We start from the raw sequence: 25224 nt of genomic DNA on the forward strand, positions 1-25224 counted from the left end.
TGTCTCTACAGTCAGATTCCTCTTAAAAGTGATTGTTATGGTCTGGTTCCTGGTTGGCAGCGCCTAGAAATGGTTTAGGTGGCAGAGCTACCCGTTTCTGAAATATAACGCATAAGTATATTTCCTTCTCATGTATTGTATTCTGTTTGCAAAAAAGCTGTTCAGTTTAGATTTTTCACTTAGGCACCAGAATAAAACAAGCATTGGCATAGCCAATAGGTCTCGCCTTTGGTACCTTATAAGTGTTTAGCCATGCAACACTTGATGTTGTTACACCAAGGATATTGTGCTGGATAACTAAACACTTATAAGGTCCCAAAGACTAGACCTATTGGCTATGCCAATGCTTGTTTTACATAGGGACCAAATGCTAACCTGTGGCTGTCAAAGTTTTGATGTTTAAAGTAGTGCAATAGATGTTTCCTTTTAGGGTTTGCATACATTGATGAGAAAGTTGCTAATAAACAAATTCTGTGACCTCATTTGTCCAACTGCTGGATTGAGGGCTTTCGGATTGAGATGAAGCAGTTGTCCGTGGTGCTGACTGAGTAATTCTGGATTTCAGGTAAGTCTTTGAGGTAGATGTATGGCCATCTCCAAGAGAAAGGTAGACAGTGAGTCTCATTGGTACTGGCCCCATTTTTCACCCGCATTAGGGATCATTGGTAACCAGGAAAAAGCACAGGCAGATGTCCTGGACCAGTCTACAATGGCACACAATGCACACCATAACTCACGGACACAATTCACACCGTTACTCACCCACATACCATGTTTTGCTCTTTACTCTTGGTAGTAATTTTTTTCCTTTGCCATTTTAAGTTTTGTATTTTGTTTTGTGTTTTTTACCTGGCAAGTGACTTGAGTTATGGCAAGTGCTGCATACTATAACATGCACATTTTAATAGTTTCGCTTGTTTGCAGCAGAATCAATACTCCGTTTTTAAAAGATTTTTTCCCACGGATTTCAAGATTTTTCTGTTATCACTGACTTAATTAGCAATTCAACCCCCTAACCCTTAAGGCCCAGCAACCAACAAGGTGCGGGCTGCCAACACCTGCTCTGCATAGCTTTTGGCTGTGCAGAGTACGGTTTGGCCGCAGGACCTGGCCTTTGGCTGCTCAGTCCCCAAACTTAGCCCTGCTGGCGCTCCGCTATTTTTAAGTCATTTTAATTGCTTTTAGCTGTTTTATTTCCTCGCTGCTTACTTGGGGGAGACTCTCATGAATTTGTCGCTGCACAATCGCTAATAGATATTTTTTTAAAATATTTACTGCGGAATTTGCACATTACTTACCTGGTGCTTCAGCTACCGTGCGATCACGCCCCGGTCCGTCACGTCAGAGTGCCGATTGTACGGAGGGCAACTGTGGTCATAGACTGGAGCTGAGAAGCCGGAAGGGCGAATCCTACACTTCAGGGGGTGAGTGGTCTACTTTACTGCCACAATCACTACTTAAGGCACATGAAACGGACTTGCAGCGGACTGACTTAGCCCTGCTGACGCTCCACTATTTTTAAATCATTTTAACTACTGTTAGCTGCTTTATTTCCTTGCTGCTTACTTGGGGGAGACTCTCATGAATTTGTCCCTGCACAATCGTTAATAGTTATTTTAAATTTACTTTTACTGCGGAATTTGCACATTACTTACCTGGTGCTTCAGCTACCGTGCGATCATGCCCCAGTCCGTCACGGCAGAGTGCCGATTGTACGGAGAGCAACTGTGGTCATAGACGGGAGCTGAGAAGCCAAAAGGGCGAATGCTACACTTCTGGAGGTGAGCGGTCTACTTTACTGCCACAATCACTACTTAAGGCACATGCAACGGACGCGCAGCGGGCACGCTAAAGGCAAGCTCGTCTGCGCCTGTCCTTGCCGGAACGGGGCCAGGGGCCAGAAACCCTGCCCAAATGAATTCAGATCGAATACAATACAGAGGTAAAGAGCTGTTAGAATGAAATAAATCAAGCTCACACCCTGACTGCAAAAGACACACATTGGATACGGGGCTCTGTCAACACTGCTTTTCATGTACATGTGGTTTCACCCTCCCATAGCAACAAATGATTACATCCTGGCATACCTTAGATACTAAGTTAGTAACAACCCAGACAGGAAGCAAAGAAGGGATAGAGGTACACTGTGGCTTAGTCAATGGGAGATAACGGTCTAAACATAAATTTGAAATAGCAGAAGTCATCCTACAATATAATGTGGATGTCATATTCCTTACTGAAACATGGGCTGACCCGGCATCAGATCCCGACTTTGTGATTGCAGTCCCACAGGGATTTGCTTCTTTCAGATTAGATAGGAAGAGGGCTAGCAGTAATATATCGGGAACATATTAGAGCCAAGTTCTCTCCTGCCGCTGACCCCCACTTTGAAGGCCTATACTTTGCCCTTGACTTAAGTCCAATAAATGCTTTTAAGGGCTTGGTGTACCGTCCTCCAGGGTCAAGAGCTAGTTTCACTTGAAACCTAGACTTGTTGGAATCCTTTCTTACCACCAATGAACTTACAATCCTGGGCTATTTTAATTTATATCTTAAGGATCGAGCAGACAAAGATACAGCTATACTCATGGAAACCATGGGCTCGCTGGGGGCTAACTCAGATGGTTCATAAACCTACACATGAGGCAGGTACACACTCGATATGGTTTTTTCTTCGGCATCGGGTCTGGCAGTTAAAGAGATCTACCAACTGGTCTGGACAGACCATTCACTTATCTTAATTGACTATTTAGTCACAAAAATACTGAAAGCCAGATCTACCAAACCACAGCTAGCACCTATAAAGCATGGAGCAAATTAAATATAAAAAATCTAAAGCTTCAGCTGGAACAAACACAGCCTATCCTGAGTAGCCATACAGACCACCTACACAAATTCAGGGAACCGTACGCAACCATCTGCCCCCTGGTTTACTGAAGCTCTGCGTCAAGAAAAACAGAATGGAAAGACATTGGAGACTGAAATATGAGACACTGGATAAAAATAACTATAAACACGTGTGAGAAGTTGGCCTGATATGTAGTGCTCACTATGTATCATTCCAAACGACCCTTATTGATGATCGGTTGTAAGTCAACCTTTTAGACCAGCTATCCTAGTAGCGTGGATACGAGCAGTCTTAGGCTAAACTCTAGAGGGCGTGTTAAGCCGGCTGTTTACCATCACATATACCCCTTGAACACCAAGTGAAAGGACACCACACAAGTTGTTATGAAAATAAAAGGCTATTTATTTATAACAAGACTACCCTGGCTCTTTATGAGTCAGGGAGCTAAGCACACTACAAAACTCTTAGGAAAATACTTCAGTTGCACAATTTACACAAATGCCCGAGGGGCACGAGAAACCATCTACACTAACAGTGAAATGCGAATGGTTAGAGTCTGGAGGTACTGATTCCGGAGTGTTCCGATCAGTGGGACTAAACGAAAAAGGAACTGGACACTTGTAGAGCGAACCTGCGATGGAGCACCGAGATGCTCGATTTACCTAGCCCGGAGGCTGCGGCTGCGTGAAGTTCGGCAAGATGTCGGGAGTCCTCGTGTAGTCTCAGGAGCCTGAAAGAAGAAGTTGCTGGCAGGCGACCAGTGACGATGTTCAGGGCGATCCAAGCCTGGATCGGTGGTGAAGGAAAACCTGAAAGCAGAGGGGACTCAGTTCTCAACCGCTAGCCAGCGATCGTGTGGGTACCAGGAGGGTACCGGCTGAAGTCACCTCGACCAGGTGAGTGGGTGACGTCGGACTCGGCTGTTCCTCGGACCAGGAGGCGCGGCGGCGACCAGGATGGAGGGCGAGCTGTCCCACGAAGGTGTCTGCTGTCGATGATGCTGGGCCCAGGAAGGGGCAGCGGATCTTGGCAGTGGCAACCCAAGCGGGGGAGTCAAGATGGCGTCGGGAGTGGACCAGGAGGGTCCGGGGTACTCCTCTGTTGAAGGGGAGCAAGAGCCAGTCTGGAGCAACCAGACCGGGGATGCAAAATAATCTTGGAGCGTCGTGAAGAGGGCCACAAGCCGGTCGGCAAGTGGTCGGACAACGCGGTGCACAGCAAGGAGCGGAAGGGCCCCCCACGCAGATCTCGTGGATGCTGGGGAGACAGACTTCGAAGCTGGAGCTGCTCAGGGTTTAGGGCTTCTCAAACCCTAGGTGCACTCACTCGAGGGTCCCTCGGTGGGCGTGCTAGATAAGCGTCGTGCAGGTTCTGAAGATAGCCGGTCCCGCAGGTCTCGTCACACCTACGACTCTCAGCTGGGCTGATGAGGCAGGTAAAAGGTCAGAGATGGCAGGGTACTCGGGTCTCGTCGAGCTGGGCAGTCTTGATCCGTAGGAGAGACTTACAGCAAACCGCAAGCGCTTAGTTGGTGCCTGCTGGTGCAGGGTGGCTACTCCTTAGCCACAAGGGAGAGTCTTCAGAAATAGTCAAGAGTTCCTTTCGTGGAAAGTGGTTCGTGATTCGGAGGTATCCGATTATCTGATTATCCAATTTGGGAAGGGGACTCGCTCCTACCTTTATTCTAAGAAAAAGGGGTTGGCCCGTGACTAGGTTCTACCTATGGGTGGAGCCAGGAGGGGGGTAGTTACACCCCTATCTTTTGTCCGGCTTCGCGCCAGCTCAGGGGCTGGTGTGCCCCCGAAACTGGTTTGAGCCGGGCTATGCACAGTGAGCACCGGGGTGCCACTGGCAATCACCTTCCTTTCAGCCCTGCCTACCTGGAATACACAAACCCTGTCGGGGATGGTGCTAACACCGCCCTCGACAGGAAACCCTTTGTCCAAACTCCCTTCGCTGGAAGGTCCCCCAGCAGCAGGAGGTCAGACTTGTGTCTGGTGGCAGCATCCATTTTGTGATGCTGAGGCTTGAGTCAACTTTAACCGGGGTTCAGGGTTACTTCCATGTCGTGCCCCTCTAGAAGGGGGGAATGCTAACCCCGTCGCCAGAACTAGCGAGGGGTTCGTATTCCAATTCGTATGACACCTTACTCGACATGTGTAGGTGATGCGATGCCAAAGTTAGCAAATAGCTGGCCCGCGTCACCATGGAACGGCTATTAGGACTTGGTTCCGCAAGCCGTCGACTGGCTCGGCTCGCGCCAGAGCACCATCCCACATGACTCCCCGCACTCTGCCTTCAGGATTGATAAGGCCTGCCATAGGAGTGACTGATAGGAATCCATGTGTCCATTTTAGGGTTAGGTGTAGGAATACTACACCTACAGCAACGGGTGATTACACCACGTGGCCCCAGCTGTCGTGCAGCCAGTTGTGTCAGATTTGGGCGGCCATTCCAGGGGTGGCATAATACATGCTGCAGCCCCTGGTAGGCCCTGGGTACACCGATGCCCTGGATACCTGTGGTATGCTGAGACAGGGACTGACAAGGCGGCCCAGTTCCAATTAGTGGATGCACCTAATGTACATGTGTGTTAATTTCGAGAGAGAACAGCTAGGCTGTGGGTCTGATCGGCAGGCCCACAGCCGGGGAAAGTCGTAAACCAATGAAGCAAAAGCAAAAAAAATCGGGGTGATCATAGGATTGCAGACCCTACTCTCCTACATGACCCCCCCCCAAACTTTGGGACAATAAGCTAACCTTGACCAGGTGAGTCTTCTTGCTCTAAGTGGAAATACCTGGAGAGCCCATCTGCATTGCCATGATCAGTGCCAGGTCTATGCTCCACTGTGAAGTCCATCCCCTGTAGGGAAATGGACCACCTAAGTAGTTTGGGGTTTTCACCCTTCATTTGATTTAGCCACAAGAGGGGCTTATGGTCGGTCTGAATCTTGAAGTGAGTGCCAAACAAGTATGGCCTCAACTTCTTCAGGGCCCAAACCACAGCAAAGGCCTCCCTCTCAATAGCTGACCAATTCTTCTCTCTGGGGGTCAGCCTCCTGCTAATAAAAGCTATGGGCTGGTCATGACCATCAAAATTCAGTTGCGATAGAACAGCTCCCACACCCAGCTCCGAAGCGTCTGTTTGGACAATGAATGGTCGGGAGTAGTCTGGACTCTTTAGGATAGGTACTGTGCACATGGCCTGCTTTAGGTCATCGAATGCCTTCTGACAGCTTGCTGTCCACTGAACTTTTTTTGGCATCTTTTTACTTGTCAGGTCGTTTAGCGGGGTCACAATGGATCCATAATTTCTGACAAATTTCCGGTAATAACCAGTCAGGCCCAAGAAAGCTCGAACCTGAGTCTGGGTGGTTGGAGGAGCCCAGTCCTGTATGGCCTGTATTTTGCTCTCCAACGGTTGAACCTGACCCCCTCCTACAAGGTGGCCTAGGTATACAACCTGTGTCTGCCCTATCTGGCACTTGGTGGCCTTGATAGTGAGGCCTGCCTTCTGCAGGGCCTCTAACACTTTCCTCAGGTGGACCAGGTGATCATCCCAGGTGGAGCTAAAGACAGCGATATCGTCCAGATACGCCGCACAGAAGTCGTCCAACCCAGTGAGAACTCGATTCACCAGCCTTTGGAAGGTGGCAGGTGCATTTTTCAAACCAAAGGGCATTACCACGAACTGATAATGCCCACCCGGGGTAGAAAATGCTGTTTTGGGCTTGGCCTCCTCAGCTAACCTGATTTGCCAATACCTAGCTGTCAGGTCAAACGTACTTAAGTAGTTGGCCGAGGCCAACCGGTCGATAAGTTCGTCTGCTCTTGGTATCGGGTGGGCGTCAGTCTTAGTGACTGCATTGAGACCTCTGTAGTCCACGCAAAACCTCATCTCTTTCTTACCGCCCTGGGTGTGAGGTTTCGGCACGAGCACTACGGGACTAGCCCAGGGGCTGTCCGAGGGTTCAATGACTCCCAGCTCCAACATTTTCTGCACCTCGGTCTTGATGCAGTCTCTGACGTGATCAGGTTGCCGATAGATTTTACTCTTTACGGGTAGACTGTCCCCAGTGTCGACCTCATGGGTACACCAATTGGTCTGACTGGGTGTCAGAGAGAACATATGTCGAAAGGATTGAAGAACCTGTTTACAATCCTTTTGTTGATGTCCAGAGAGGCTGCCACAAAAGACAACACCATCTACTGATCCATCGTCAGGGTTCTGAGAGAGCAGGTCCGGGAGAGGGTCACTCTCCTCCTCCTGTCCCTCATCTGTGGCCATGAGCAAGCCCATGCCCTCCCTGTCGACATATGCCTTGAGCCTGTTTACATGGAGCACCCTGTGGGGGCTCCGGGGAGTTCCCAGGTCTACCAGGTAGGTGACCTCTCCCTTTTGCTCAATGATCGTGTGGGGCCCAGACCATTTGTCTTTGAGTGCTGCTGGGGCCACTGGCTCCAGCACCCACACCTTCTGTCCAGGCTGGTACACAGTCAGGACAGCCTTTTGGTCGTGCCAAGCTTTCTGTAATTCTTGGCTCGCCTCAAGGTTTTTAGACGCCTTTTCCATGTACTCCGCCATCCGCGAGCGGAGACCGAGCACATAGTCCACAATGTTTGATGCCGGCTTTCTGAGAGGTCTCTCCCATCCTTCCTTTACCAAACAAAGGGGTCCCCTTACAGGATGTCCGAACAGAAGCTCAAAAGGGCTGTAGCCAACCCCCTTCTGCGGGACCTCTCTGTAGGCGAACAAGAGGCAGGGTATCAGGACATCCCATCTCCGCCGAAGCTTTTCAGGTAGTCCGTGAATCATCCCTTTTAGGGTCCTGTTGAATCTCTCAACAAGCCCATTGCATTGTGGGTGATTGGGTGTGGTGAATTTGTAATTGACACCACATTCCTTCCACATAGCAGTCAGATATCCCGACATGAAGTTTGCACCTCTGTCTGAGACGACCTCCTTAGGGAAGCCCACTCTGGAGAACACTCCAAGTAGGGCCCGTGCCACCACAGGGGCTGTAGTGGTCCTAAGGGGAATAGCTTCAGGATACCTGGTGGCGTGGTCCACCACCACCAGTATAAACTTGTGCCCTGATGCTGTCTGGGGTTCCATTGGTCCGACAATGTCGATCCCCACTCGCTCAAAGGGTACCCCCACCACTGGTAGTGGTATGAGGGGGGCCTTTGTCGTGCCACCTGACTTACCACTGGCTTGGCAAGTGACACAGGAGCGGCAAAACTCCTTCGTATCTTCGGACATGTGGGGCCAGTGAAAGTGTGGAACAATTCGGTCCCAAGTCTTATTCTGGCCTAAGTGACCTGCAAGGGGAATCTCGTGGGCCAAGGTGAGAAGGAAACCTCTCAGAGACAAGGGGATGACCAGCCTCCTGGTCGCACCAGGTTTGGGGTCTCTTGCCTCAGAGTACAGGAGTCCATCGTCCCAGTACACTTTGTGGGTACCTGTGGCGTTCCCTGCAGCCTCAGCAGCGGCCTGCTGTCTGAGGGGTTCAAGTGAGGGGCAGTCTAACTGTGCCTTCCCCAGGTCTTCCCTGGAGGGTCCCCCTGAGCCCAGAAACTCAACCTGACCAGGTTCAAGCTCTTGCGGCTCAGTTTCCCTCAGTTCCTTAAGGTCAGCCTCCTCGGAGACTTGATCCACGACCTGGGGCAAGGGGGAAGGCGAAGCCTTACCCTTACTGCTCCTTTTCTTGGAAGGTGTCTGGTCCGTTCTTCCAGGATCCAGCACCTGTTCAGTGGGGCATCTTTTGGCCTGTGACCTGGTCACAGCAAGGACATGTGCTGGCAAGCCTAACATCTCCATGTGAGTCCTCTGCTCCACTTCTGACCATTGTGACGTTTCCAAATCATTGCCCAACAGACATTCTACGGGGAGGTCTGAACTAACCACAACCTTTTTCGGGCCACTTACCCCTCCCCAGGAGAAATCAACAACTGCCATACTGTGATTGGTAGTGACGTTGCTGGCATTGGTCACTAGGTAACTGGTACCTAGCATGATCTGTCCAGGGTCCACGAAGTTAGGCGTCACCATGGTGACACTGGCACACGTGTCCCTGTAGGCCTGAGCCACTTTTCCATTGATCAAAGGTGTCTGTCTGTATTTGCCCAAAGTATTGGGACTGGCATCAGGGGACATATCCATATCCCCTGTACAGACAAGGACGGCCTGAGTGAGCGTGCCGACTAAGTCGTCACTCCCCTCGGTTCCCAAGGTTAACCCAACTAATGCCTTGGGAGGCGCACTACCACTGCTGACTGTACTAGGGGGCGCAGGTGCCTTAGGGGCTGCAGTGGTAGGAGTTTGCCCTCCTTTCTTGGTGCACTCACTAAACCAGTGAGTCTTACTTTTACAGTATTGGCACCACCTTTTTGACTGGCCTTCTTGAGTCTTCTTCTTCTGTGAAGCCTGACCCCCACCCTCTTTGGTTTGTTGGGGACCTGTCGAAGACTTCTGGTCATTTTGTTCGTTTTTGTTACCCTTTTGGTCTGCTTTCTTCTGACCACCCTGGTTCTGGTTCTGGTTCTGCTTGACCCTTGTTCTGACCCATCTGTCTGCCTTCTTTCCCAATTCTTGGGGAGAGGTCAGATCCGAGTCGACAAGGTGCTGATGCAACAATTGGTTCTGACAGTTGTTTAAAATCTGTTCTCGCATGATAAGATTGTACAATCCTGTGTAATCAGTAACCTTGCTACCCAGCAACCAGCCTTCCAAAGCCTTAGTGGCACAATCAACAAAGTCAGTCCAATCCTGAGACTGAATTTTCTGGGTGTCTCGGAACAGCACCCGGTACTGTTCCGTGGTTAAGCCGAACCCATCAATCAGTGTGTTCTTCAGGACTTGGTAGTTGTTAGCATCCTCAGCTCTAGTAGTGAGGAGCTTGTCCCTTCCTTTACCTTCAAAGGAAAGCCACAGTATAGCTGCCCACTGACTTGGGGGGACGCACTGGACAGTGCAGGCCCTCTCCAAGGCAGTTATCCACTTGTGGATGTCGTCCCCTTGTTTAAAGGGGGGCACTATTTTACTCAGGTGTCTAGTGTCTATACCCCTGTCTTTCTCTCTATTGAGACTGCTGCCACCATTGGGATCTAACCCACTCAATTTCTGTTCTCGGGCCAAGGCAAGTCTTTCTTTGGCGAGGGCAAGTTCTTCCCGCTCGATCCTCAGATTGACTTCCCTCATCTTCGCTTCATGCTCCCTTCTCTGAGGGGACGTCATTCCTCTCTGAGAAGATGCCTGAGAGACATGTGTATGAACCGATCTGCCGGAGCCTCTGGAGAGAGACCTAGCTCGTCCGTTCCCAAGGTTAAGCCTGCTTGAGCGTGGGCCCGGGGCTCCCCCAGTTCCATTCTCATGCCTGCTTAAGTTGGTCCTAGTAAGCCTGCTGACTACCACTGGACCTTTGTCCGCCTCGTCTCCCGATAACTCGTCCTCGTCCTCCTCCTCTGCGTGGAGGTCGAGGTCGGGGTCACCGAGGGTTCCCTCTAAGGGAGGCATGTTCCCATCTGCACTGGGGGGACCTGTGTTAGAGGACCTCCTAGCATCGTACGCCTCTAAGAGACCTATCAGAATTGCGATGGTAGGGTTAGAACCCTGGTTTAGCTTCCTGGAGGCACACAGTTGTCGCATCTCCTTGAAGCTAAGAGTTGCATATCGTGACACGACCTGTGGAGGGTCACTGACCACTAAGGGAGTCTGCGAAGACTCTCCGTGGATCGACATGCTTTTCTAGTGAGGTGTAAGTGTTGCACCTACCTACACTATGGGTTTACCTACTGATCCCTTGCTAGGAGTTGTAGTCAGGGTGTGCTAAGCCCTGTTACACTACAACAGCCGGTTCAGTAGAACTCGGAGTATTCTAAGTTAAGTTATATGTACCTGGGTACTTATGTGATCTTTCACTGCGATATTCTTAGGATACGTGTGTGGTAAAACAACAGCAAGCTCAAATCCCAACCGCTGCTCACCAATGTGAGAAGTTGGCCTGATATGTAGTGCTCACTATGTATCATTCCAAACGACCCTTATTGATGATCGGTTGTAAGTCAACCTTTTAGACCAGCTATCCTAGTAGCGTGGATACGAGCAGTCTTAGGCTAAACTCTAGAGGGCGTGTTAAGCCGGCTGTTTACCATCACATATACCCCTTGAACACCAAGTGAAAGGACACCACACAAGTTGTTATGAAAATAAAAGGCTATTTATTTATAACAAGACTACCCTGGCTCTTTATGAGTCAGGGAGCTAAGCACACTACAAAACTCTTAGGAAAATACTTCAGTTGCACAATTTACACAAATGCCCGAGGGGCACGAGAAACCATCTACACTAACAGTGAAATGCGAATGGTTAGAGTCTGGAGGTACTGATTCCGGAGTGTTCCGATCAGTGGGACTAAACGAAAAAGGAACTGGACACTTGTAGAGCGAACCTGCGATGGAGCACCGAGATGCTCGATTTACCTAGCCCGGAGGCTGCGGCTGCGTGAAGTTCGGCAAGATGTCGGGAGTCCTCGTGTAGTCTCAGGAGCCTGAAAGAAGAAGTTGCTGGCAGGCGACCAGTGACGATGTTCAGGGCGATCCAAGCCTGGATCGGTGGTGAAGGAAAACCTGAAAGCAGAGGGGACTCAGTTCTCAACCGCTAGCCAGCGATCGTGTGGGTACCAGGAGGGTACCGGCTGAAGTCACCTCGACCAGGTGAGTGGGTGACGTCGGACTCGGCTGTTCCTCGGACCAGGAGGCGCGGCGGCGACCAGGATGGAGGGCGAGCTGTCCCACGAAGGTGTCTGCTGTCGATGATGCTGGGCCCAGGAAGGGGCAGCGGATCTTGGCAGTGGCAACCCAAGCGGGGGAGTCAAGATGGCGTCGGGAGTGGACCAGGAGGGTCCGGGGTACTCCTCTGTTGAAGGGGAGCAAGAGCCAGTCTGGAGCAACCAGACCGGGGATGCAAAATAATCTTGGAGCGTCGTGAAGAGGGCCACAAGCCGGTCGGCAAGTGGTCGGACAACGCGGTGCACAGCAAGGAGCGGAAGGGCCCCCCCACGCAGATCTCGTGGATGCTGGGGAGACAGACTTCGAAGCTGGAGCTGCTCAGGGTTTAGGGCTTCTCAAACCCTAGGTGCACTCACTCGAGGGTCCCTCGGTGGGCGTGCTAGATAAGCGTCGTGCAGGTTCTGAAGATAGCCGGTCCCGCAGGTCTCGTCACACCTACGACTCTCAGCTGGGCTGATGAGGCAGGTAAAAGGTCAGAGATGGCAGGGTACTCGGGTCTCGTCGAGCTGGGCAGTCTTGATCCGTAGGAGAGACTTACAGCAAACCGCAAGCGCTTAGTTGGTGCCTGCTGGTGCAGGGTGGCTACTCCTTAGCCACAAGGGAGAGTCTTCAGAAATAGTCAAGAGTTCCTTTCGTGGAAAGTGGTTCGTGATTCGGAGGTATCCGATTATCTGATTATCCAATTTGGGAAGGGGACTCGCTCCTACCTTTATTCTAAGAAAAAGGGGTTGGCCCGTGACTAGGTTCTACCTATGGGTGGAGCCAGGAGGGGGGTAGTTACACCCCTATCCTTTGTCCGGCTTCGCGCCAGCTCAGGGGCTGGTGTGCCCCCGAAACTGGTTTGAGCCGGGCTATGCACAGTGAGCACCGGGGTGCCACTGGCAATCACCTTCCTTTCAGCCCTGCCTACCTGGAATACACAAACCCTGTCGGGGATGGTGCTAACACCGCCCTCGACAGGAAACCCTTTGTCCAAACTCCCTTCGCTGGAAGGTCCCCCAGCAGCAGGAGGTCAGACTTGTGTCTGGTGGCAGCATCCATTTTGTGATGCTGAGGCTTGAGTCAACTTTAACCGGGGTTCAGGGTTACTTCCATGTCGTGCCCCTCTAGAAGGGGGGAATGCTAACCCCGTCGCCAGAACTAGCGAGGGGTTCGTATTCCAATTCGTATGACACCTTACTCGACATGTGTAGGTGATGCGATGCCAAAGTTAGCAAATAGCTGGCCCGCGTCACCATGGAACGGCTATTAGGACTTGGTTCCGCAAGCCGTCGACTGGCTCGGCTCGCGCCAGAGCACCATCCCACATGACTCCCCGCACTCTGCCTTCAGGATTGATAAGGCCTGCCATAGGAGTGACTGATAGGAATCCATGTGTCCATTTTAGGGTTAGGTGTAGGAATACTACACCTACAGCAACGGGTGATTACACCACGTGGCCCCAGCTGTCGTGCAGCCAGTTGTGTCAGATTTGGGCGGCCATTCCAGGGGTGGCATAATACATGCTGCAGCCCCTGGTAGGCCCTGGGTACACCGATGCCCTGGATACCTGTGGTATGCTGAGACAGGGACTGACAAGGCGGCCCAGTTCCAATTAGTGGATGCACCTAATGTACATGTGTGTTAATTTCGAGAGAGAACAGCTAGGCTGTGGGTCTGATCGGCAGGCCCACAGCCGGGGAAAGTCGTAAACCAATGAAGCAAAAGCAAAAAAAATCGGGGTGATCATAGGATTGCAGACCCTACTCTCCTACAACACGCACTATCTAACTAAAAATCTCTACTGATCACAGAGAAAAGGTCCTTTTTTTCTCAACAGATTGAGAAAGCTAAAAACTCAACCAAAGAACTTTTTGGGGTAGTTGAGAAACTTACCACCGCACCCAAAAATAAAGCCACGGGGAGCAGTCAATCTCTCTGTGATAGTATTACTACTGCTTTTAGAAATAAAGTTTATGACATATATAACATCTTCAAGTTGGCCACCCCCAATAAACCAGCGATGGAACCCTTGAGTAAGGAGACTGAAAGGAACATATTTTCTAACTTCTCAGAGGTTTCAAATGGGCTGGTAGAAGAACTTATCCAGGGAATCAAATCGGGATCCACACTTGATCCCTGCCCTCCTGCCCTGTTAAGAAACATTGCAAGGGAGTGGGCCCCACATTAACCAAAATATTTAATAACATGTTCGCCTCAGGCACTTACCCGGCTCTCTGGAAAGACGCTGCTATCTTGCCGCTAATAAAGAAAGCTAATCTGGATCCATTATTAACTAGCAATTACAGGTCAATTGCTAGGCTGCCCCTCCCAGCAAAAGCAGTGGAAAAAAATATGAATAGCCAGTTAACCCAATTTATTCAACAAAACAAATTACTCGATCCATCACAGTTCGGTTCCCGTCCAGGTCATAGTACAGAGACAGCACTGATCAAGGCAACAGAGGAGATAAAAGCAGTGATGGCTAAAGGAGGTGCGTCGGTACTTATCCTCTTAGATTTGTCAGCGGCCTTCAATACCGTACATCATGACACGCTCCTCCAGAGCCTTGTTAAGTTAGGGATCAAGAAGCTGGCACTGTCTCTAATATCATCTTTTCTGAAAAATAGAAGACGGACAGTGACTCTTGACCATTTCAAAGCAACCCCCATGTGCTCCCATGTGGGGTCCCTCAAGGCTCCTCGTGGAGCCCTTCCTTATTTAATATATATATGTATCAGAACTGGCTCCGTTAGTCCGAAACTTTGGTTTCAATCTAATATCATATGTGGATGATACCCAGATCGTGATTGCGGCGCATAAAACTTCCCCTTCCCCAGCAATTCAGTTTAAACGATGCAAGAGGGAAATCAGCGGCTGGATGGGAAGGCGCTGCCTCAAGCTGAATTAGGACAAAACCGAAGTGGTAACCTTCGGTAACCTCCAGTCGGGCTGGGACGCTCACTGGTGGCTGGCAGAAATTGGAGAAACACCAAAACCAGTAGAAAAAGCCAAAAACCTAGGGGTTCTGATAGACAGTAAACTCACCTTCACTCAGCAAATTAATGTTACAGTCTCAGCATCTTTCTACTTGATAAAAAAACTAAAGAAGGTTCTCCCCTATATTCCCCCTGAATCTAGGAGAACAGTGATTACTACCTTGGTGTTATCGAAACTGGACTACTGTAATGGTCTTTATCTTCCATTACAGAAACAACATTTAAAAAAAGCTTCAGATGGTGCAAAATGTGGCAGCCAGGCTCCTATTGAACCTACCAAAATATGCATCAGTTAAGGACGAATTCAGAAGACTTCATTGGTTGCCAGTGATAAAACTAATTAGGGTTCAAAGCTCTTTGCTTAGCCTTCAAAGCCCTGAATAATATAGGACCGGCTTCTCTGAAAAGCCTATATTCATGGTACAACCCAGGCAGACAATTGAGGTCTTCCAATGCCGGGCTGATGGTAGTTCCCAGGATTCGAACAACGAGCTGGGGTAGTTGAAGCATAGCCTACGGTACGGCTAAAATCTGGAACACGCAACCAAAGGAACTAAGAGCTTCCAACTACCTGTTCGCTTTTAGGAAAAATCTAAAGACGTGGTTGTTTCAGAATTAAGATACGCAGGAGTTGCAGGGTCGTTTCAGTTCAGCGCCAAGCCACCTCTGGGTAATCGTGCGCTATAGAAGTTATAATAACATAAGAAACCGCTGTGAGTGGTCAGCCTCCACAGGCCCATCAACCAACCTTGTGTGGGCTGATTTTGGCCTTAGGTGTAGACCGCAGCGAGTGTACATCCTCCGCACTGAATGCCTTTGGCTCTGCACAGCTGGTGTTACCATAAACCTGAGGGAATAAATGGCTTGTAGCCAGGTCCTGTGATCAACACCGCCCCACCGCAGGGTGTCAACCTTCTGTTGATTACTAATGCAGCCAGCCAGCCAACCCCTGCCACTCATGCCCTTTAGATGTGCACAGCTGTTTTTCCCTTTATTTTTTAATTAGTAATTTTTTTTCTGATATTTTCCCCTTTTTAGGTCAAACCAACAGCCAGCGCGCATAAACTGCTCTGCGAGGCATGATGTAATCCGTCTGTGGACTTTGAACACACCCACTGATTTTCTGTTGGTTGTTTGGTCTGCCTTTATAAATTCCATTGTTTTCATTGGTGAATACTGTACATTTGTCCCCTCTTGTGGCCGTTTTCTTCCAGCCCTAGTGACTGCCCCTGCTACTTGAATCCTTTCACTATTGGGCCAGATGTGTTGTTACGGTGCACTCCTTTTTCTCCCCCCCCCCCCCCCCCCCCCTTGCTGGTGCTCGGTACTGCTTTGCTGTCAAAGTTTAACTTTTCAGAGGGCAACTTGGTGCACAAAGGATGTTCATTTCCCTGACAGGGGCGTTGCTGTCCTCTGTGTGTTCAAATGCTTTGCCGTATAGAGCAACATTAAGCTTTGCAGCCCGACATGAAAGGGCAGCGACTGACACTGATCGAAAGCCTCCACCCCTCCCTTCTGGAGGCAGGCTGAGCAAGCAAACTTTGCATAAAGCTGCTGCAGCTTCAGTGAATCACTGATGCATGATGCATACAACTGATTACCTGTGAAGGGTGTGCTTGTGGGATTTCACTCCCAGCTTCACCTTTCTCTCTCTCTCTCATTTGCTTCTCTCCCCTTGCCATCCATGTTGCTCTCTCTACCGTTTGCTTCCCCATGCCTTTTGTGTGCCCCCACCCATGCCCTCAGTACCCCTTCCCCCACTTGCACCCTCATTTTTGCTTCCCCACACGTGCGCCATCTATGTTCCTTCTTGCTACCTCCCGCCCCCCCATCCCCTGCTTTTAAAAAACGCATTGGTGATTTTTTTTCCTTTTATTTCAGGATCCAACTTGTCCTTTCTACTTAAGCTCTCCGTCAGGCTGCATTTGTTTTCCAGTACTTTCCCCTCAAGTGATTGCCCTACCCCTTACCAATTACCAACCCCAGCACTGCCTGTTGCAGTCTCCTCAGTGTTCCCATCTGCATCTCTTGTGCTTCTCCCCCACCAAACTCCCTCCTGAGCTGTGTTACTTCCTCGCTTGATTGCCTCTCTCTCACCCATCATCTTGCTCACCCTCATGTGCTTCTTTTCCCTGTCACTGACAACCCTGACCCACTCCCCCATTGACCCACACCCTCTTTACTTTATGGGCGTACATGTGTTACCTGTGCACAATGGCATGGCTGTGTCATCGTATTTCCCCCCCCCCCCTCCTTTAGCCATGCTACATAGCATTGCCATTGGCAAAGCTAATAGATCTAAAGGCGAGACCTATTGGCTTTGCCAGTGCTTGTTAGTAACACGTTGTGGCTTTAATAAAAGATGTTAATTTGATCTGGTTAAAGATTTGTAATTTGCATAAATCACTATTTTTTTGCAGCAAAGCCTTTTTTTCTTTTTCGGCCATTTGTCCACTGATCCAGGTACCCCCGTGATGTTGGGCAGCTATCATGGTGTCCTACCCATGGCTGTGGATTTTATTTCCCCATAATGTGAACATTTTGATTTTTTTGTGGGGGGTTATAAATTGTGAATTTCAAGGTGGCAGAAAAAAATCCTTTTCACCAGCCCTTTCAAAAATTCAAATGTGATTGACTGGTTTGTGGTTTTCTGTATTACGCCCTTCGGCAACTTTTTAAAAGGCTTATATCTCAAAACGTACTGAACAGATTTACACCAAACTGATGGACGCACTCTCTCTGAGTGAAATACTACGTTCATGCCAAGTTTGCTATCAATGTATCCAGCCGTGTTAGTTTTAGGCATGAGCGAAAGTTCCTGTAGGACCTGAAACACATCATTCTTCACAGCTCCTTCCTCTTAACTTTTGTCCCCTCCAGGATGCGCACGAATATATGTATTTTTTTATTTATGACTTTGTTTCATTACATGAGGCTCCGAAGCTGTCTCTAGACCAGACCGACAAACCATCCCTCTCTTTTCTCGGTTTCTACATACACTGATTTTCAAAGAGGAATGTAATAAACCTCATTAGTCAGGTATATTTGTTTCGGATGTATTAATGACCAATATTAAAATAAATGAAACATTTGTTTCTAGATTTCTAATTGTTTTAAATCCGTAATTTATGTAAATATGCAATAACCATGAATTGTTGACAATAATTCTTTGATATGGCATAGTTCAAGATATATTGTAAATCCTGTTTTCCGGTTAAAAACATTTACTGCTAATCAGCAATTTCCGTTTTTAGTAGGCTTAGGAACAGCATCTGTTCACAGGGGTCTTACCGCAGTGTGTTAAAACTTTGTAATATGTAAATGTTTGTACTGATTGACAGTAATAAACTGAAAGCATTTGACTTCCATGTGCATTGCACTTAGGCTATCAATCCTCAGTGAGAGTTGCATTTAGTTTGTTGGTTTCCTAAGACGATCGTTGGTCATCTGCAGAGTTTTGATTCTTTTGTTCTAGGCTGTAAGTGGACTGAGGCGGGAACAGGTGGTGTATTTCATCCAGATGTTGTCAGCAGTCTAGTGACCTGGCAGGACGGGCGCTGCAGCAAAGAGTTCCTTGATTCTCTTCCACAACCCCAATCACACTTGAGCACAGCAACAGGATTCGGCTGTGCAACAATCTACTGGTACCTCAAGAACAGGTAACAAAAACTGGGCATTGACAGCGCGTTCAGCTGTTTGTTACCTGAGGGCATAGCATTTTACAGTCTGGTTTGTTTTTCTAGCCACATTTATATTCCATGTTGTTCTTCCCGTACATTATCTTTTTTAGTGAGTTATGGATGAAAACCTGAAACATTCAATTTGACATATCGCTACCAATAAACATAGGCTGGGCTTCGAATTTGCACTGTTCAACATTGACTTTCGTCTATCATCCTCTTTCAGCCATTGACTTGAGACTTTGTCAAGCATGTCCTGGCTCAGCCCACTAGTGTTTTGATTTCTCATCTAATGATGTTGGCTGCTTAAGTCTGTCCTTGCACTGTCTCTGGATTGCTTGCATTGAACTGCTAGAGGGACTACTTTACAACTACCCCCTTCTTTGTATAATCTTCACTATCATGTTTCCAGACTACGTGAGTGACTGGATTTGTTAGGGTGGGTGCATGCAGTGTTCTCATTAGTTACTATGCCAATGCTGCAAAATGGCCTAGGGATGTGGGATAAATGCTGGTACTGCTGGCAACGGGAGATCCGAGACCAGCATGCTTTGAACAAGTAACATAGGACCTATGGATGGAAGTCTGCATCTGAAGTATGCCTGGGACAAGATGTTCTGTGGGATGAGTGAAAGTCAAGCCTGGAGTGCATGCAATTAAGAATACTTACAAGGTGCATCTCCTGGGAGGGCCTAGTCTAGGAGAGACCCTAAAGGGTAGGCGCAGGACCTGAGGTGGAGCCCAAGAGAAGGGCATGAGGATTCTGGTCAATCTTAAAATTCTGTTAGATGATTCCTCATTAAGCTGCATGCAGCAAAGCGTGAGATGTAATAAATGAAGGCCTGATGTTATCTAGCTCCAACTATCGGCTAGCATTTTTATGTCTCAGAGGCAACACGATCTAGCTTGATAGGGTATGAGAGTGATAATTGCATGAACATTCTTTGTGATCAGCACTCTGGATGGTGTGACTGGGTACATCCATTAACAGGGAGCCTTTGATGAACATAATAAATTAATGTAAACAATGAAATATATTGCTTGGCTTATAGTATGGTGCTGCCACATAGGAGACCTAGGTTCCCACTTTCAGCCAAGCTAGGCACATTGGTGTGGCTTGCTTAAGTCTTATTGGGTACATGAGTGACTGCAGAATGTTTGAAGAGACACTTTCAGATAGAAACAGGATCACTAAAAGATTATGCAAGAACATTTAGGAGGATCATGTTTAAAGAGGATCAGACGCTTGGGGGTACTTTTAAGTTTGAGGTCATTGTGAAAATTGTGAATTTTTTAAGCAGAGGACTAGACACACCACAAACCATTGCTGTACAGTCTGCATTAATGCTATGATTACTTACCGGTAATCCCCATTACTCTTAGTCCTACTCGTCCTCGACCCAGTCAACACTAATGAGGTATTCCACATGACAGGAAACAAAACAGGAAACGCTTTTAGGCTCCGCCCACCCTCCCGTCAGGGGCTTTAAGTACCTAGCCAACCAAAAGCACATCCTGACATACCAAGCAACAAAGGCCTGCACAGGGAGGGCGGGCGGGAAGCATGACTGGGTCGAGGACGAGTAGGACTAAGAGTAATGGGGATTACCGGTAAGTAATCATAGCATTACTTCTACGTCCCTCGTCCTCGACCCAGTCAACACTAATGAGGCATACCAAAGCAACCCCACAAGCAGGCCGTTGGCAAACACACACAGAGAACAGAGACCGAACACAAAAGTGGAGTGCAGCAAGAGAAAATCTTTAATAAACACACAGAATTAGGGGGGAGGGGGGAACAACCCCCACAGCACGCAACACACCACAACCAAAATTGGTCCGGTCAGACAGAGCACAATTCAAACGATAGTGCCGTACAAAAGTAGAATCAGACGCCCACGTCCCAGCCCGACAGATCTCATCAAGGGAAACCCCATGGAAGGCAGCCCAGGAAGCAGAAACACCCCTAGTGGAATGGGCCTGAACCCCAGAAGGGCAGGGCAAACCAGAGCCCTGATAAGCCAGAGAAATGACAGCCTCGATCCAGCGACCCAGAGTAAGACGAGAGGCAGCCTTACCCCGACCAGCTAAACCAAAGGTCACAAAGAGGGAGTCCGAAGAGCGAAACCCCGCAGAGCGGGCAACATAAGCAGACAAAGCACGCCTCACATGCAGCGAGTGAAGTAACAGCTCAGCAGGCGAGGAAGGAGAAGGACAGAAAGAAGGAAGAATCAACTCCTGAGAGCAATGAAAACGAGAACGAATCTTCGGAACAAACCCAGGGTCCAAAGAGAGGACCACCGCGTCATCCAAGAAACGCAAAAAGGGAGGAGAACAACGCAAGGCAGTGAGCTCACCCAACCGCCGAGCAGAAGTCACAGCAACCAAAAAAGCCACCTTAAAAGAGAGGAATTTAAGGTCCACAGACTCCAAGGGCTCAAAAGGATCGGACTGCAGAGCACCCAGGACCAAAGAAAGATCCCAAGGAGGAACTGGAGAGCGAGAAGAAGGAGAAGACAGAGAGAAACTCCGGAACAACCGGGAAACCAACAAACCATCCGAAGAAGGAAGAGAAGCCAGATCCCGGAAGCCCACTGCCCCCTCAGAGTAGACAATGCATATTTCTTCTGAAACCCATCCAAGAAAAACTGCATGATAGAAGCGATAGGACAAGAGACAGGAGAGAGACCCAGCCACGAACACCAAGAGGAGAAAGAAGCCCAATGCTTAGAGTAGGAGGACAAAGTGGAACCCCTACGGGAACCCTGCATCACAGTGATGAGGTGATCAGGTAAACCCCGGACTCCAAGAGACAACCGTCCAACCTCCAGACCGCCAGGGTGAGAGGGTCCAGGAGGCAGGGAGAGGGAGACCTCAGGGCAGAGGGATAGCGGGGAAGAATCCAAGGAGGGCCCACCGCCAGGCTCAACAACAACGGGAACCAGGACCTCCGTGGCCAGTGAGGCAAGACCGCCACCACCCGGGCACCCACCCGCTGGACCTTCATCAAGAAGGCAGGAATCAGGGGGAAGGTGTACAGCAACCAAGGGGGACACCGAATAGACAACGCCTCCACCCCCCAAGCACCCTACTCCGGGGTCCGAGAACAAAACAGGGGGAGTTGGGCATCCACCCGGGAGGCAAACCAGTCCAGCAGGGGAGTCCCGAACCTCTGACAGATCAACCGGAACATCCTGGGGGAGAGACACAGGGAGAGAGAAGACGGAAACCTGCGACTCAAGGCGTCTGCCACCACATTGTCCACACCCTGGATATGTTGAGCAGAGAGGGCCAGAAGATGACACTCCGCCCAACCCGCAATTGCACAGGCCACCGAATTCAACGAAGGACTGCGAGTACAGCCCTGGTGGTTGATGTAAGCCACAGTCACGGAGTTGTGCGACCTCACCAGGACATTGCACCCCAGCAGACGGGCCTGGAAGAAACGAAGAGCCCGGGCCACAGCAGACAGTTTCCTCCAATTGGACGAGCGGCGAGACTCCACCCGGAGCCAACGAGCCTGAACGGACCACTGATCCAGCGTAGCCCCCCAACCGGAAGCACTGGCATCCGTCGTCAACACCAAAGGAGGCGGCAGGCGAATCCACATCCCCCTGGAGAGGTTCGAGGAATCCAGCCACCACTGAAGAGCAGACACCACCTCCAGAGACACCGGTACAGAAAGAGCATAATCCAGAACAGGAAACGGAACCCAACGCTGAAGATGCCGCAGCAGAGGCCGAAGATGAACCCTGGCCCAGGGCACCGTGAAGACAGTAGCAGCCATATGACCCTGAACCTCGAGCCACTGAAGGAGGGGAGCACAGCCTGGGACAACAACTTCCGCAACAGGCACTGAAGATGCTGAATCCGTGAATCCGGCAGGAACACCTTGCCCAGGACTGAATCGAAGACGGCCCCTATGAAAGTCTGCAGATTAGCAGGAAGGAGCTGGCACTTCGGAACGTTCACCAGAAACCCATGCTGTTCGAGCGTAAGGATGGTTAAGGACAGGTGCTGAGACGTGACCGCCGGGGACGGAGCCTGGAGTAGCCAATCGTCCAGGTAGGGGAACACCGACACCCCCCGAAGGTGAAGAAGGGCCACCAAGGGAGCAACCACCTTGGTGAACACTCGGGGAGCGGATCGGAGACCAAACGGAAGGACACAGAACTTCCAATGACGACCCTCCAGGCAGAATCGCAGGAACATCTGATCCTCCCGAGCCACAGGCACATGAAGATAGGCGTCCTGGAGATCCAGAGTAGCAAACACCCGGCCGGCCTGAATCAGAGGAACCACTCGCTGCAAGGTCTCCATCTTGAAAGGGATCTTCTGTACAAACAAGTTCAGACTCCGGATATTGATGACAATCCGAAACCCTCCCGTGACCTTCGGAACCAGGAAAACAATCGAATAGTTCTCCAGACCCCACTCCAACCGGGGAACCGGGACAATTGCCCTCTTCAAGAACAGAGCCTGAACACCGTCCACCAAGGACTGACGATGGGACCGGCACAAGGGAGTTGGAGTCTGCACCATGCCCGAGGGAGGAGGACGGGACTGAAACTCGATCCGATACCCCCTTTCTAGGACATCCAGCACCCACTGATCGGAGGTTGACAGACGCCAAGCGGGAAGGAACAACCTCAGCCTCCCACCAACCTCGGGCGCCACTCCAGCGGGACTCATGACCGGGGAGGCATAGTCAGGAACGCTGCAGCCCAGGGCCAGCATCACGGGGAGGCTTCTTCTGGAACTTCCGAGGGAACCCACGACCAGCACCCCTAGAGCCTTTAAAGGAGGACTGCTGAAACCGGGAAAGCTGGCGAAAAGTCTTGGCCTGAGAAAAGGAAAAATCCTTACGAGAAGGCTGTCTACGGAAGGAAAAGGAATGTTTGCGCTCCTTGAACACCTTATGCAGCCTATCTTCAAGAGCGTCCCCAAAGAGACGAGGGCCAGTAAAGGGCAACCGCAAAGCCATGGACCTCTGGGCGGCATCAGTATTCCAACCCTTCAACAACAGATTCCTACGAGCAGCAATAGAAGAACCACAGGACAAGGCAGAAGCACGCACAGAATCGAAGGCAATATCCGAAAGGAATTCAGCCTGACGCTCCATAGATTCCAGCAAATCCGGGCAACAACCACCCTCCTGCATTGTAGAAAACAAAGTCTTAAAGACAGTCAAGAGAGATTGAGCGACATAAGCCCCATAAACACCAGAGCGGATGGCAAGTTGAGAACCAGCATAAGATTTGCGCAAAGCAGAATCAATCTTCTTATCCACCCCATCACGAAGAATGTTATCATCAGCCATGGAAGGACGACCAACCAAACTTGCGACAATGGAATCCACATGGACAGACTCAGGAAAGGACTCCTCCATGTCCTGCAAGGGATAAAGTTTCGACATGAAACGTGGCAACATAATGTGATCCGGGTCCTTCCACTCATTCAAGAGGACATCCATCACAAAGGGATGAATAGGAAGCGAAGTAGCAACAGGCTTCCTAAATAGCGGCAGAACAGCATCCGAGGAAGTACTGGCCACAGCATCATCCGGAAACCCCATGTTCTCACGTACATGAGAAAGCAAGTCCGGCAACAATTCTCTGGAAATTTACTTTCCCTTCAGATCCACCGCGCCCAAGGAAGCGTCACCAGAAGAATCAGAAGAACAAATGTCAGAATAGAGGGCAACGCCCCCACCAGAACGACTCCCAGCAGACTTCTTGGAGGATTTGAGGTCCGATAAAGTCTCCAAAATCAGACGTTTCAACCTGTCCTCATCCAACCTAAGGCGCTTCCCCGCAGGGGCAGGATCCCCACTGTCCGCAAGAGAAGATGAAGAGGACACAGGAGACACATGTCTCCGCTTTCTGTGATGCTTCCCCATCAAGAAATCCAGCAGAGAAAAAAGTAACACCAAGACACCAGCCAGTTCCAAACACAGCGCAGAACAGTAGTGAAATGACAATCCCCCTCCTTTAAAAAAAATAGGACTGGGGAAAACCCCACCCCCAATCACATAGGCCACACGAAAGCGAGGCAGAAAAAGATAGCTACAGAAAACAATGCAGCGCGCGGCCGCCGAAGGCACCACAACATGAACGGAATGCGCAACCGGAGCCCACCCGGGCGCATCCACGACCTTGGAAATGAAAGCGGAGCACTCGGCCCCCAACCCGAGTGCTCCAAGGCAGAGCAGACACCGAGCGCCTGGACCTCATCCTCGGCGCTCCTCCGGAAGGCGGGGGCATCAAGAAAGATGGAGCGCCCGGACCGCACACCGGGCGCTCAATGATAAAGCCCCACCCGGAGCAGCAGAGGCCGAGAGCCACAATGAAGGAGCACCCGGACCCCAAACCGGGCGCTCCGCGAAGAGTATGCCGCCTCAGATACAAGCGGAGCACTCGGTGCAACCCGAGTGCTCCCAAAACACAGCAGGGAGCGCCCGGACCCCAACACGGGCGCTCCGCGAAGAGAAATGCCGCCTCAGATACAAGCGGAGCACTCGGTGCAACCCGAATGCTCCCAAAACACAGCAGGGAGCACCCGGACCCCAACCCGGGCGCTCCAACCACGCAGGCAGCCAGCAAAATGAGCACCCGGAGCACCCATCCAACAGGACAGAGTGACTCACGCCGTCCCCTCCCAAAGCACGAGCCCAAAACCAGAACCGGAGGACAGTGGGTAGGAATCACGCACCACGACAGGAGCGGCAGCAGCAGGAACCCAGTATAGCCCAGCAGGACCAGCAACCAGGAGCCTGAAGAGTCCAGGAAGCCCAGCAGCCCCAGCAACCAGGAGCCTGAGGAGTCCAGGAAGCCCAGCAGCCCGACTCAAGGAAGTCCCACGAAGGTCCAGCAGCGCCCCCAAAGCCCAGCAGAGGAGGACACCACAGGACAACAGCAACTCGAAGCAG

The 25224-nt window shown here is 50.3% G+C and overlaps 1 protein-coding gene across 1 annotated transcript in view; it reads left to right on the forward strand.

Moving 5' to 3' along the window:
• Window positions 1-25224, forward strand: part of SHPK (sedoheptulokinase) — a 221557-nt gene that overhangs the window by 140010 nt on the left and 56323 nt on the right. The window contains exon 4 of the mRNA XM_085649321.1: window positions 18092-18275. Within this exon, the coding sequence (XP_085505447.1) occupies window positions 18092-18275 (184 nt within the window). The remainder of the gene's footprint in view (window positions 1-18091; window positions 18276-25224) is intronic.

This window comes from Triturus cristatus, chromosome 3_2, assembly GCF_964204655.1.
Source record: "Triturus cristatus chromosome 3_2, aTriCri1.1, whole genome shotgun sequence".
NCBI classification, from domain to species: Eukaryota; Metazoa; Chordata; class Amphibia; order Caudata; family Salamandridae; genus Triturus; species Triturus cristatus.